Source organism: Schistocerca nitens, chromosome 4 (assembly GCF_023898315.1).
Source record: "Schistocerca nitens isolate TAMUIC-IGC-003100 chromosome 4, iqSchNite1.1, whole genome shotgun sequence".
NCBI lineage: Eukaryota > Metazoa > Arthropoda > Insecta > Orthoptera > Acrididae > Schistocerca > Schistocerca nitens.
The window spans coordinates 542,861,863-542,875,737 of record NC_064617.1 but is presented as its reverse complement, the minus strand read 5'-3'; the positions used below and the strand labels follow the sequence as shown (position 1 = coordinate 542,875,737).

The 13,875-nt window shown below is 44.5% G+C and overlaps 1 protein-coding gene across 1 annotated transcript in view; it reads right to left on the bottom strand.

Moving 5' to 3' along the window:
• The window catches only part of LOC126251981 (peptidoglycan-recognition protein SC2-like), a 29,721-nt gene extending 16,687 nt beyond the window's left edge, over positions 1 to 13,034 (bottom strand). Inside the window, exon 1 of the mRNA XM_049952753.1 lies at positions 12,856 to 13,034. Coding sequence (XP_049808710.1) covers positions 12,856 to 12,988 — 133 coding nt within the window. The 5' untranslated portion in view covers positions 12,989 to 13,034. The remainder of the gene's footprint in view (positions 1 to 12,855) is intronic.
• Between the last annotated feature and the right edge of the window lie 841 nt (positions 13,035 to 13,875).

Sequence of the window (13,875 nt, the reverse complement as noted above, 5' to 3'; positions counted from 1 at the left end):
GGTGACCCCCTGATGCCTCAAAACATGTCCTACCAACCGATCCCTTCTTCTGGTTAAGTTGTGCCACAAACTTCTCTTCTCCCCAATCCTATTCAATACTTCCTCATTAGTTATGTGAACTACCCATCTAATCTTCAGCATTTTCTGTAGCACCACATTTCGAAAGCTTCTATTCTCTTCTTGTCCAAACTATTTATCGTCCATGTTTCACTTCCATTCATGGCTACACTCCATACAAATACTTTCAGAAATGACTTCCTGACACTTAAATCTATACTCGATGTTAACAAATTTCTCTTCTTCAGACACGCTTTCCTTGCCATTGCCAGTCTACATTTTATATCCTCTCTACTTCGACCATCATCAGTTATTTTGCTCCCCAAATAGCAAAACTCCTTTCCTACTTTAAGTGTCTCATTTCCTAATCTAATTCCCTCAGCATCACTCGACTTAATGCGACTACATTCCATTATCCTAATAGACTAATGTAAAAGAAACTGAGGATCTGTAAGATGACAGTCAGTTTGGTTTTGGGAGAGATAAAGGCACCAGAGAGACAGTTGTGAATTTGCGCCTGATAATGGAAGCACGACTCAGGAAAAATCGGCACCCCCATAGGATGTGTCGATCCAGAAAAAGTTTTCGACAACGTGAAATTCTTCGAGATGCTCGATTTTCTGACAAAAATAGGAGTAAGTTGCTGGGAAAATACAATATATACAAGAAACAAGAGGGAATAGTAAAGCTGGGTGACGAAGACCGAAGTGCTCGCATTAAAAAGAGTGAAAGATAGGGAAGCCATCATTTTCCCCTATTCTTCAGTCTACACATCTCAGAAACAGTGACGGATATAAAAGGAAGAGTCTAAAGTGTATTAAAATTCAGGATGAAATCAAATCAGTGATAAGATTCGTTGATGAAATTGCTATTCTTAGTAAAAAGAAAAAGAACTTAGACGACGAGTTGAGTGGAATGAACAGGTACAGAATGTGGATTGAGAGTAAACCGGAAAAATATAAAAGAGAAGAGAAATAGCTAAATGAGAATAGCGAGGAGTTTAACATAAGAAATTGATAGTAACGATGTATACGAAATTAAGGAATTCTGATACTTTGGAAGTAAAAGCGCGCCACAGCCGCTGGTTGATGAGAGCTGGACTATGCTATGGGAGACATTCGCCTGCGCTTGCACCGAACCTATGATAGTAATCGAAGACGCGTTGACACCTGAGAACCGCCTGCACCCCTTCAAGGTCGATGTATTTCCCGGCTGCGATTCCGTCATTCAGTGGTATAATTGTCCTCATCTCGGAGCCACAACTGTGCTACAGTGGTTTGAATAGAATTACAGTGAACTCACGTTGATATCCTGGCGAGCAAATTCGCGTTATGTATATCCAATGGAACCCATCAGGATCGCTATCGGGCACCATCACCGCGTACGCAAATCAGCGGCCCGTTATTTACGTGTATTATGTGACCTGTGCGTAGACATCTAATGCCACGTACCTCAAAAACCTAACAAGAAACTGTCTGATCCCTGATACAGCGAACCAGTGATGTATTTCGATTTTATTCCGAAGATGGAGAAACAAGGTGTTAAGCAAGTGATCATAATATTGTGGTTAATCAGTGTATCTCCAGTGTTTGATGTTGCGCTACTATACGAACTTCGGATTTGCTTATGGGGTTTGATGCAGGTATGAACTCTTATTTTTGCTGTAGTTGATACTAATAATGTTGTGTTTTCAGGCCAACGAACTTTATTTTTATGCCATGATTGATAGCTAGAAACTGTATTTTCAGTCTCTGAAACGTGTAAGATGACTGTTGAACAAGCCTTAAACTGAATGAAATAATTATCGTAATATTCAGATACTCTGAGTCAATGACATTACAAGTACCTGTCCTGTATCCCTAATTAATTACACAGGTTATTCGGAAGTTCCTAGTACAAACTTCTGTGACTTATATACGGAAGTGAGTATATAATATGCTGAATATGAACCCACGTCCGGAAATTTACCATTTCCGTGTTACAGCCGTTTGAAAACATGTTTGCTAAGTAGGTTCGTAACATGGTAGTGATGGTGGGGGATGGTTACGTCGGATCGGCTGATATCATTTGTCGTCCATCCTACCTCTCTGACCTGATTCGAATCCCATTCACGTTTCTGTGAGTGTTGGAGCAACATGGTTAAGTTCACGTTTGCAGAATACACCGACATGATCCTTCTGAATAGCGAAGCTCACGGTAATGGAAGAGCTGCTCGTCGCCTTTATCAAGATAGTTCTTCACTACTTCCGACTCCATCGCATAACCTTTTGGCCACCGTTACGCAACTGATTCGAGAAAGGGTGCTTTCACCGTCACCAGTCGTGAGTGTGATGCTCCACGGAGATGCCGCACATCCGATTGGGAAGTAGCCGTAATCATCATCAGAACCCGTCAACGAGTACACGAACAATTTCCTTGGCTATTAATGAATGAAAATGCATAGACAATTATTTGTAAAAGTGGCTGCGTTACCAACATGTTTTCAAATGCTTGTATCACGGAAACGGTTCGCTTCGGGGTATACATTCGAATTCAAAATATTATTTAATCGTTGTCCTCTACAAGTCGTGGAAGTTTGTAACTGGAATTTGCGAACACACTGTATGTATGAATTTTATAACTTTATTTCGTCTGTCTAGCGTAAGTTCAGTGATGTAATGACGACACACCATCCACGTATCACTACATGAATCATTACTCTGCTTACTTTAGAACCTAGAGAATGATTTGCTGTAGAACGAAGGCCTATTTATCTTGCTGCGCACTGCGATGTATTTTGCCGCATTGTATTACAAGGTCACACGGTCGCCCATCATCCGACTTATTGCTATCCAACAGAGAACTCTGCACCTGCATATAATTCTTCAAACACCGAAAGTGAGAACAATAAGCACAGAGTCAGCTACGGAGGCAGTTTTATATAAAACATACCTCATTTTTCAATTTATTATCAGTCATTTTCATTCCCGCCGCAGCTCATGTAGTATTTCCTCCTGTACTACAATTAATAATTCACCTTGCATCCATAATTTCATGTCAACGTCATTAATCCTACAGGACATACAAAATCATTTTAATTATTTAATTGTATCATTCGCTGACCGGTCCGTATGGAATTAATTGAAGTAACAAATGACTGGGCTTTAAAGCGACGGTGCACACCCGGCGTCTCTGATAACCAGTCAGGGCAACAAATTATAACATGCATTGCCCACAGCGATAGCAGCCTGCTAAAAAAAACTGTATTTCTAGCTTTTGCACCGTTTAAGAAACATACAACAGCATTACCGAGCAGATTAAGATAAATGGATAAAAAAATACAACTAGACGCAGATTCGAAGTCTGGAAGTCGAGTGTAGTAACAGCGGAAAACTCTTCAGCTCCTTTAAATAGCTCACGATATTTTCTGTAATCCACTTCCACTCCTCAAGACCTGTTCAGAAACACATCACAAACATCATTCATGCATGTATTGGAAGGTGCATATACTATGATAAATGGCAGTTTGTTTGAAATGTTTGGCAATATGAGCGTCTTGAGATGCCTGATGCCTGAACACATGAGCGATATGTACTGTTTTTTTTTTAAAAAAAATCTTTATTTCCATAACAAAACTAATTATACATGTTAACCCACCTCCTAACATTATTAGTGGGTCATAAAGTGATACATAAATTGGATTACAATGCAGCTTTTACTTACAGTTATGTTAGTGAGCTACAGTTTAAACTACTACAGTGTGTCAGTTTTCTACAACAATGGGCAGTTTGATTTAACCTACTTGTTATTTAACTAATCTAGATTGACTACTACCTGCAGCGTCACAGGTGTGCCAGTAAAGTATAAACCTACTTAGAATAGCCAGGCTCCACGAGCTGAACCCGAGGAGCATGCCCCTGGCTCTGGGCTGGCGGAAGTTAGTATTCGCTGCAGTTTCCTAAATTAATGTCCTAAATCTAAGTCCTACAATAAACTAACTTAGCCCACGTCATATCCGGTGCTTTTGTCATAATCGCTGGTGTTGACCCCATCCCCCCTAGTCCCGTACGTGGCGGTTTAGAACTATGATGGAAGTTGGCCATTCCACGCACAGGTGGTATGGGAATGGGATCTGGTCTCAATCGGTTGATCTATGAGTTGTTACCTATTATTGATCCCTCAGGTATTCTGCTAACACTTTCAGTGATACCCCATCTGCCAGTGCATTCAGAGTGTGGAAAGTGTCTTCTTGTCTGAGCAGCTGGTATGTGTCGTTGTTCGGAAGTCTGTCTCGGAGTGTTGTCGCGACATCATTGAAGAGAGGGCACTCGAAAACCATATGGTCGGGAGTTCCCTCTGCCGCGCCACAGTCACACTCGGGGGTTGCCCTTTTCCCAAACCGACATAAATATGTCGGATAGGGTCCATGACCAGTGAGAAAGTGAATGAGTCCTCGTGTAGGTTAAAAATATTTCATACCCCCAGGCTCTTTTACGACTCGTAAGAACTTGAAGGTTCTTCTCCCAGTTTCTTCTTCCTCCCAAGCCCTCTGCCAAAGTTCCTCCCCTCTGTTTCGTATTTCTCTCTTATCCTCCATCCCCATGACCTCTATTATTTTCTCCCTGTTCCCCTTTTTGGCCCAGTACCACGCCGCTTGTTCACGTATCTTGATGTCTAACGGACAGAGCCCCATTATGACTAACAGAGCTCCCCCCGGAGATGTTCTGTAGGCCCCCACAGATCTCAAAATCATGCTTCTCTGGACCCTTCTCACTGTCATGGCGGGCACGACCCTCGTGAGCCTGTGCGCCTAGACTCCCGAGCCGTAACCCACTACTGAAATTAGAATACTATTGTGATAAAGTTTTATGAGATGAGGATGGAGATGAAATCTTTTATGTCCAATGGAGATGAGGTTGTTTAGTAGTTGGAGAGCTCTCTGGGTTACGGTGTCTATGTGTTTCCCGAAGTTCCATCTCTCGTCAATTATGACTCCCAAGTATCTCGTCTCCCGTCGCCGAAGAACTGGTGTGAGCCATCGATTCTAACAGTAGGATTCCTGATTAGCTGACCTTTTAGAAGCAGATATGTAGAGATATTGTCTTTTTTGTATTTTGGCACCATTGGTGCAGTTTCTCTATGGCCCTTTCGATCTTTGGTTCTATGTCTTCTCGGCTGCGACCGCCGACCAGCAGGAGGAGGTCATCTGCGTAGGCTATCACCTCTAGCACTTCTTCACTTTGCTGTAGGCTAATAACGGTTCCATATGGATGCCCCAGAAAAGGGGTCCCAAGACGGAGCCTTGGGGACACCCTTTGGTGATTGCTTTCCCAATTCTCCCGCTAGGGGATGATAGCCATACCTCCCGATCCTTACAATAGCTCCTCAGACACCCATATAGCGGCCCTGGACACTCTTTCTCCCGCAGACAGGAGAAGAGCGAAGGCCACCATAGGTTGTCGAAGGCGCCACTGATATCCACCATGATGCCAACTACGTACTTATGCGGGGTTGAGCCTCAGACCTCAGCCGCCAGAGCGATAGCATCAGATGCCGACCGCCCCGGCCTGAAGACGAACTGCTCGCCGCTCATCCCGCACAGCACCCGGTGAGCCGTCAATCTGTCAGCCAACAGTTTTTCCAGTAGCTTCCCAAACAGGTCCAATAGGCAAATCGGCCTATATGATTTAACTTCGGCCGGGTCTTTTTCAGGTCCCTTTCTTAATTATTACCACGTTTGCGGTTTTCCGCCTCTTGGGAAACTTTCTTTGTCTTAGGCACTCCTTAAAGAGATGAGTTAGTGGCGCAATTAACTGTCGTGCCAGGAATTGCCCCACCTCAGCCACAATGCCGTCCGGTCCTGAAGCTTTCCCTAAGGATCTTATATGTGCAGCCACCTCCTCTTCCGAAAAGGGGTAGACTGCCGTCTCGTTGTTGTATTCGTCTAGGTCCGTATTTCGCAGTTGCTGCTGACCTTCGGTTTCTCCATCCGCATTGTCGTCAGGCAGCAGGGACCGGAGGAGGACCTCTGCAGTCTCCTGCCAAGATTCCGCCATCCTGTCCCCCTGCCTGACTGTTGTTAACTCCAGGGGAGAGCGGATTTTTTCTCTCACTAATTTATAAGGGAGACTCCATGGGTCCAAGGCCAGCTGGTTCAACACGTAGCTCTCCCAGCTACGCATTCTTACTTCGCGTAGTTCCTTCTGAAATTTCTGCTTGGCCTCCCTATATTGCAACTGCCATCTCTGCCCTTCCAGCCAGACGACACTGCGCTGGTAGTTCCTCCTTAGCCTCCTGACAGATTGATGGAATTCCTCTAATTCGGCCGACCGTGGTGGCGGTGAGGCCGCCATGGCCTTCCTCCTGGTTGGTACAGCGGCCCGCACCGCCCTGTGTACTGCGTCCACCAGTTCCTCAGCTCTTTCGTCCATGTCTATGTCTTGATGTATATGTCACCTTCCGGTAAGGCAGGAATGTCGCACTCCCTTGCTAAGCGTTCCCAGTCTGCTTTGTTGTAGTTGAATTGTACTTCCGACCCCATAGTCCAACGGCACTCCCTTTCACCTAGAGTGAAAGTTATTAAATTGTGGTCGCTAGTGGTGGCATTGCTCACGACCTTCCAGCGCTGTATGAGATTTGCTGCGTTTGGTGATGTTAGGGTTACGTCGATGTTCGTGTCCTGTCCTCCTCCTGCTGCGTAAGTAGGAGGGTTGCCGAGCTTGTTGGCTACCACGAGTTGCGAAGCCATGATAAATTCTTCCACTTTGTCCCCGTTTGTATCTCTGGTGCCGCTGTACCACAGGGGGGATTTTGCGTTAATGTCAGCAGTTATGACTATCTTCCGTCCCCGCAACGCCGTGGTAACTCTTGTCAGATATTCTAAATGTTGCTCGATATCATCTCCGTATTGAAAATACGTGTTTATGAGAATGATTACTCCCACTGGAGACTGAAGCTCCACGACGTTGCAGTGACTAGTTGTGAATTGTGAAAGTGTAGTGACCCTCAGAAGTTTATTTGTAACTGCTATCGCCGCTCTTGGGTCGTCTCCTCAGCTGACAATTTGCCATGGTGCGGCAGCAAAAGCTATTTTTCCAGCTTGGGAGTACGGCTCCTGTAGGCAGAGCACATCCAGTCTCCTCTCCCCCACCTCTTTACGGAGCTCCTGCATCACAAGTCGGCTATTGTGAGTGTTTAATTGACCAATATTTATTTCATTCATCAAGGTAAGAATGTGTGCATGTGATCGCCTGGCCAGGTCTTACTCCAGTCGAAGCAATTCGTCCATTTGCCAGTATAGCCTGTTCATAGATGTCCTTGAGGTCAAACTTCTCACCTCGTCTCTCGAAAACTTTCTTAAGCAGGTCCAGCGGGGCTCCGAAATCAGTGGGGAGATTCACTGACTTTAGCTGAATTCTGTCCACAGCCTCCATTACCGAGAAGGTGACCTTCCTACCCTCTTAATGTCCAACACGGACCACATGTCGTAAGGCAGTGGCCAGGGTAATCTGCTCTTCCTGCCTAGCCAGTTGCATCGTGTACTCGATATTGGGGTACACCCTTACCGGATCCACAGCTGGCAATCTGACTACTGGAGTGCTCTGTGTGGTGGAATTTAGACTTGTACGCGTGACTGTGTTGACTTGAATTGGTTGAGTTACTTTATTTTGATTTTCTGTTGAGATTGTCACAGCCACAGGATGCCCTTGCTGCTTCTGATAGACTATCGGCTTCGTTCCCCCGCATTGACGGGCGGGATCTATGCCCATTGAGGGGAGATCTGTTTGCATACTGTGGTCTATCATATAGGGATCTGTTTGGATGGCCGTGTCTAGTGATTCTGTCATAGTGGCGCCCGAGAGTGACATCAAGAAATTCTTAAATCTAGTTGCCCTCATAGCATCCCGCCTCCTCTTGCTCGGGGATTTACTCTTTGGCATCCTGTTCCGTAGGCTGTAATCAGCCATAATCGATTCTAGAAATCAATTGCTGCTCCAGCATCCGATATGTTGGGCAATTACGTCCCGTGGCTCCACATGACTTTTTGCCGCGGCTATTGCAAGGAATGCAGACCGCTGCTGCCTTGCAGTCTTTGCGGTTGTGATCGTTTGTGCCACACTTCGTGCAAGCCGACTCCCTGGTACAAAGCCTTAGAATGTGGTCCAGGTCACCACAGTTGTGGCAGCGAGGTACCACGATATAGTCCCTGACGTTGACCGAGTGGAAGCCAACATACAATCTGCCCATTGCCGTGATCCTTCTTCACATTGGTGCCGTGATCTCGGCAACGTGATGAACAACATCATGCCCCCAAGGCCCTGTCTTGAAGCTTAGTTAAACAGTTTCTGAATTCTTCCTCATTTATGTGGTCAAAATTTTGTTCTCTGTGTCAATAAGCTCCTCATCGGTCATTATGGTGGGTACGACGTAGAGGATAACTAAGGGATTCCTTTTCCTTGGAGGTTCGCACTTGTTTGGTTATTAGTAGAGCACGTGCGAGTGACTAAGTCAACTGCAGAGAGGGAAGGAGTTCCGATGCTGCTGAACGAGGAACTTTGATGGCGGACGTGCCGTAAAGAGAATGAACTTTATTTCAGATACTCCCTGGTGTAATTGAGGATAAAGGACTATTTTTAGATGATTTTATAGAGAAACTTTACTTTGGGAAAAAGTAATATGCACTGAGTTTTATTTGTTGCAAGCAGTAGACGAGTTATTACTGTAGAGTAACGATTACATTGTGTTTAACAATATCCTTTTCGGGATCCAAGAAGAATTAACAATCGTATGTTCAGAATCTTAATTACAATTCTTCATCCTCCATTCATCAATCAAAAGTGTCTCATCAGAAATGCGAAGAATAAATTTTACGTGGTCTAAATAATATTTTAATGGGTTAACTTCATGGTGTATGAAAATTCTAGGAAGGAATCATAGTTCACGTCAGTACAAGCGACTTCTGTGTAATTAAAATGACTTTAAGACGATTTCAGAATACCCTTAATTCTTTTAACAATATTTTACTGAAGCCGGCGCTCATTGTTTGTATGAAAAGTGTAACATACTGCACTGTCACGCCCTACACTACTGAGTGGACAGCTGGGTTCATTTTTTGGAATGGTAGCAAAATTCTCATTTCCAAAAGCAGCCCAAAGTAAAATAGGACAAACAGCCATGCAGTAGTTTATTTCAGGTACATGCAGTACAGGACTTCATATTCTCACAACTGATCAAGATAGAGCAGAGCTGAGTTATCCATTGCATTGGTAAGAAACAACAGTGTAGCCTAAGTCAACTTTTTGAGATGAAATTAGGAACTGTTTTCATTTACAAAATTTTCATGTAATTGCGTTTTTGTAACAAGGCACAGTTCTAATGCGCAACCGTTAGCCATTCCGTGTGATGGTTTGATGAGGAAGCCATTCTGCACAGTATTGATAATCATTCTTTATGCTCAGTTTCACTTACAGTTAATGAGATTCAGTTTAATGTAACTGGTATCACATACACTGAAAGTAATTTACCTCTGGAGCCCAGCAGTCTACGATAGTGAAAGGTGGGCTCTGAGAAAACCGCAAAAGAAGAGAATCGAAGCATTTCAGGTGTGGTGCAACAGAAGATTGTTGAAAATTCAGTGGGCTGATAAGGTAAAGAAAGAGGAGGTTCTCAGGAGAATCGGCGAGGAAAGGAATACAAGAAAAAACAGTGACAAGAAGAAGGTACTGGATGGTAGGACATCCGTTAAGATATCACGAAATAACTTCCATGGCATTAGAAGGAGCTGTAGAAGGTAAAAACAGGTAGAGGTAGACAAAGATTGGAATACACCTATCAAATAATTGAGGACGTGGGTTGCAAGTACTGCTTTGACTTGAAGAGGTTGGCACAGGAGAGGATTTAGTGACAGAGCTACCTAAATCAATCAGGGGACATAGCTCTTCAGTTTCTCCCAGCGTATTTCTTGATCGAACAGTACACGGATATACTACTGCTCCATAGTGTCCAAGGGGCTCAATATTTAAGCGGTTAGACATGTCACAATCGTCAGATGCATTGACGTACTGAGCTCCTGCTGGAAACTCACCTCAAAATTCGCTGGTGTGTTCAAGAAACTGATGTTTTGGTTTGTGTGTGTGCTTCTGTGTAAATGTTTGTACTGTGTGTCTGTTTGTGTTAATTTTTGTGTTTTGTGGGAAGATTCCGGAGGTTGATGGACTGAACTCTGAATGAGTTGGTGGGGCGAAGTTCGTGATTTTTCATGAAATTTGATGGATTTTTCCTTTACGAGGGAATAGATGGAGGATAGCCCTAAGGATTCAATAATTAGTATGTTGTGGAAGTATCGGTGTAACACGGAAAACTTTGTTTTGGATGCTCTGTAAATGAACTAGGGTAGTGTCAGTGGTCATAAACCACACGTCCGAGGCATACAGAATGACCGGAAGTTTGAGCTGGCGCCAGAGGAGAATTTTGCAGTTCAGTGAGCTCCTGAGGGAGCGCGACCGACTCACATCCCCTCCCACAGCAAGCCGTTCCCTCTCGCGTTGGCAGTCGCGGAGACTCTAACGTCGGATTCCGTGGTAGAGTCGATGTAGCTGCTCTGTCCGCCCTCGTCACGAGATCATTAGGTTTGCTGAGCGTCTTCTTAATTAGACCCAGTGGTGGTTCCCAAGCCTCGGTGAGATTACACACCGAAGCGCCATAGAAACTGGCATAGGCATGCATATTTAAATACATAGATACGTAAACAGGCAGAATACGGCCTTGCGATTGGCAACGCATATATAAAACAACAAGTGCGTGGCGCAGTTGTTAGACAGTTTACTGCTGCATTTAAGTAAGTTTGAACGCGGTTTTATAGTCGGCACATGAACTATGGTACACACCATCGCCCAGGGAGCGCTGAAGTGGTTTTTTTTCTGTACGACCGTTTCACGAGTGTACTGTGAATATCAGGAATCCTGTAAATCATCAAATCTCTGACATCGCTGCGGCCGGAAAAAGATCCTGCAAGAAACGGACCAACGAAACAGAATCGTTCAACGTGACAGAAGTGCAACCCTTCCGCAAATTGCTGAAGATTTTAATACTGGGCGATCAACAAGTTTCGTCGTGCGATCCATTCAACGAAACATCAGCAATGTTGGCTTTCGGAGCCGAAGGCCCATTCGTTATACCCTTGATGACTTCATGACACAAAGCTTTATGCCTCCCCTAAACATGTTGCCTGGTCGGACGAGTCTCGTTTCAAATTTTATCGAGCATATGGACGTGTACGGGTATGGAGACAACCTCATGAATAAATGGACCCTGCATGTGAGCAGGCGACTGTTCAAGCTGATGGTGGCTTTGTAATGGTATGGGCGTGTGCAGCTGGAGTGATAAGTCTAGATATGACTGGTACGACTCTGACAAGTGACAGGTACATAAGTAGCATCCTGTTTGATCACCTGCATCCATTCATGTCCATTGTGCATTCCGATGGATTTGGGCAATTCCAGCAGGACAATGCGACACACGCCGAGAATTGCGAGTGGCTCCAGGAACACTCTTCTGAGTTTAATGACTTCCGCTGTCCACCAAACTCCCGAGATCTGGACATTATTGAACATATGTGGGACGCCTTGCAACACGCTTTTCAGCAGAGATCTCCACCTCCTCGTACTCTTACGGATTTGTAGACAGGCCTGCAGATTCATGGTGTGAGTCCCCTCCAGCACTACTTCAGACAATAGTCGCTGCGCGGAGTGGCCGTGTGATTTGAGCCGCCATGTCACGGATTGCGCGGTCCCTCCCGCCGGAGGTTCGAGTCCTCCCTCGGGCATGGGTGTGTTGTTCTTATCGTAAGTTAGTGTAAGTTACTTTAAGCAGTGTGTAAGTCTAGGGACTGATGACCTCAGCAGTTGGCTCCCTTAGGAATTCACATACATTCAGACATTAGTCGTGTCGGTGCCACGTCCTGTTACGGCACTTCTGCGTGCTCGCAGGGGCCCTACACGATATTAAGCAGGGGTACCAGTTTCTTTGGCTTTTCAATGTAATAAGATAATCCCTGGTCCGAACTTCGATAGTTTCTCTAACGACGCTGCCCCAGTATTTGGAAATCTTTGCTAAAATCTTGGTACATCTTTATTCCACCGCATGATTCTTTGAAAACCAGTGCCCTGTGTCCGGCGACTTGTTGGCGTACATTTTTCGAGTGTTCCGCTGGTGTTCGAAGCATCGATCTTCGACGGTGAGCACTGTTTGTCTAATATATGTTAATTTTTGTTTTCAAAAGTAGCGTAGCGAAGGCTGTTCTAGATCTGAACACAAGGGCTAAGCTATAATCGAACTTGAAAACTACTTATTTTCATATTGCTAGCGAAAAGTTTTGGCTCATTCATTTTTAAATTACCAAGTTTAAGCTTTAAAGTTTCGAAGTGAACTTATTAAAAACGTGATATAAAACTGACTTTGAGTCTCTTGTACTAGCAAGTAACGTAAGAACCCGGTATATCTTTTCTACTCCATGGAGTTGATAGTAGGCAAATAGAAACACAAGGATCATGCAGTTAAAGGTCTTGAACTGACGTCTGTTTGAGTACGATGTACGTCAACGGAGAGAATGTAGTACATGCTACTCATCCATAAACCGCCTGCTGTTTACTTGTGTTTCCATTTGTTTTCCGGTAAGAGGGATTTCGAATAAACAAAAGATCCTTTTTTCTCTGGCTAGGTTTGACACCGTAGATGCTCAGAATAAAATTTGTTGTGCGAATGAACAGTACCAAGCTTTTAGAAGTACATTTTTAACAGTTTACATGCAAAGAAACTTACCGTCTTCCGAGCTATTTACGAAGAGTCCCTGGATATGATTTCGAGGGTCCAGACGCGGAAGGCCACACGCCGTATTCGCGGCCAGCAGAACCGCTGCGAGGAGCACCGCTCGGAACCTCGTCTGCCCTGCCATTGCGCCTCCACTGGCCGTCGAGACGTGAGTCACAACCCCCAACCTGCTCGGCACCTTTTTATGACACTGCCCGGGGAATCCGTGTTATCTTCGATTAGTGCCAAGTCTACGAAATCACTCCAGTTTACTAGAAATTTCACACAAGCAGATACTGATATCGACAGTTTATCTAATCACCGAAGAACGCCGATTACGGAGTCCGTCTCTCAGGGATTACTGGACCCACGTGCAAATTTTCCTTGAAGCATTTGGCTCGGCATCACAATCGTAAAATTTATTCCCGGAACAGACCTATATCGCCCAGTATTAAGCCGAGTAAAACGTTGAGCCTAGGTATATCTCATAGCTCAGCTGCCATTAATAAAACGGAAGTACCGTGTTCCAAATGCTTCGATAACAATAGACAAGGATGGAGCTCTCGTCAACGACTGAGCACAAGTTCGAATATGCAAAAGTAACGATGGAAATCCACCGTGCCTTTTAAAAGAAACCTTCCCAGCAATCCCCTTAAATTATGTAGGGAAATCATAGCGAAGATAAATATGAGTTTTGGGATGGGGATTTGAACCGCTGCCTGCCAGGATACAAGTCCAGTGACTCGGAGGAATGTATAATACTGCTGCTAATGCAGCGGTGGACTTAAATTTGTTCGGTGATAGGCGAGTACCAAAATCAATCCTCATTGACCATCAATATATCCTTAGTTATTTAGACGTGAAATATCTTACAGGTCATTAGCTGAAGGGTAATTTTAAATTATTTTTGAAAAATATGCAGCAGGTCATGCCGTAAATGTCGAACACTGATTCCGTGCAGCCGCGGGCGTATATCCAGTCTCTGAACTGCTTATAGAGATATCGAAGTTGCTACTTTGTCTCCTCGAATGC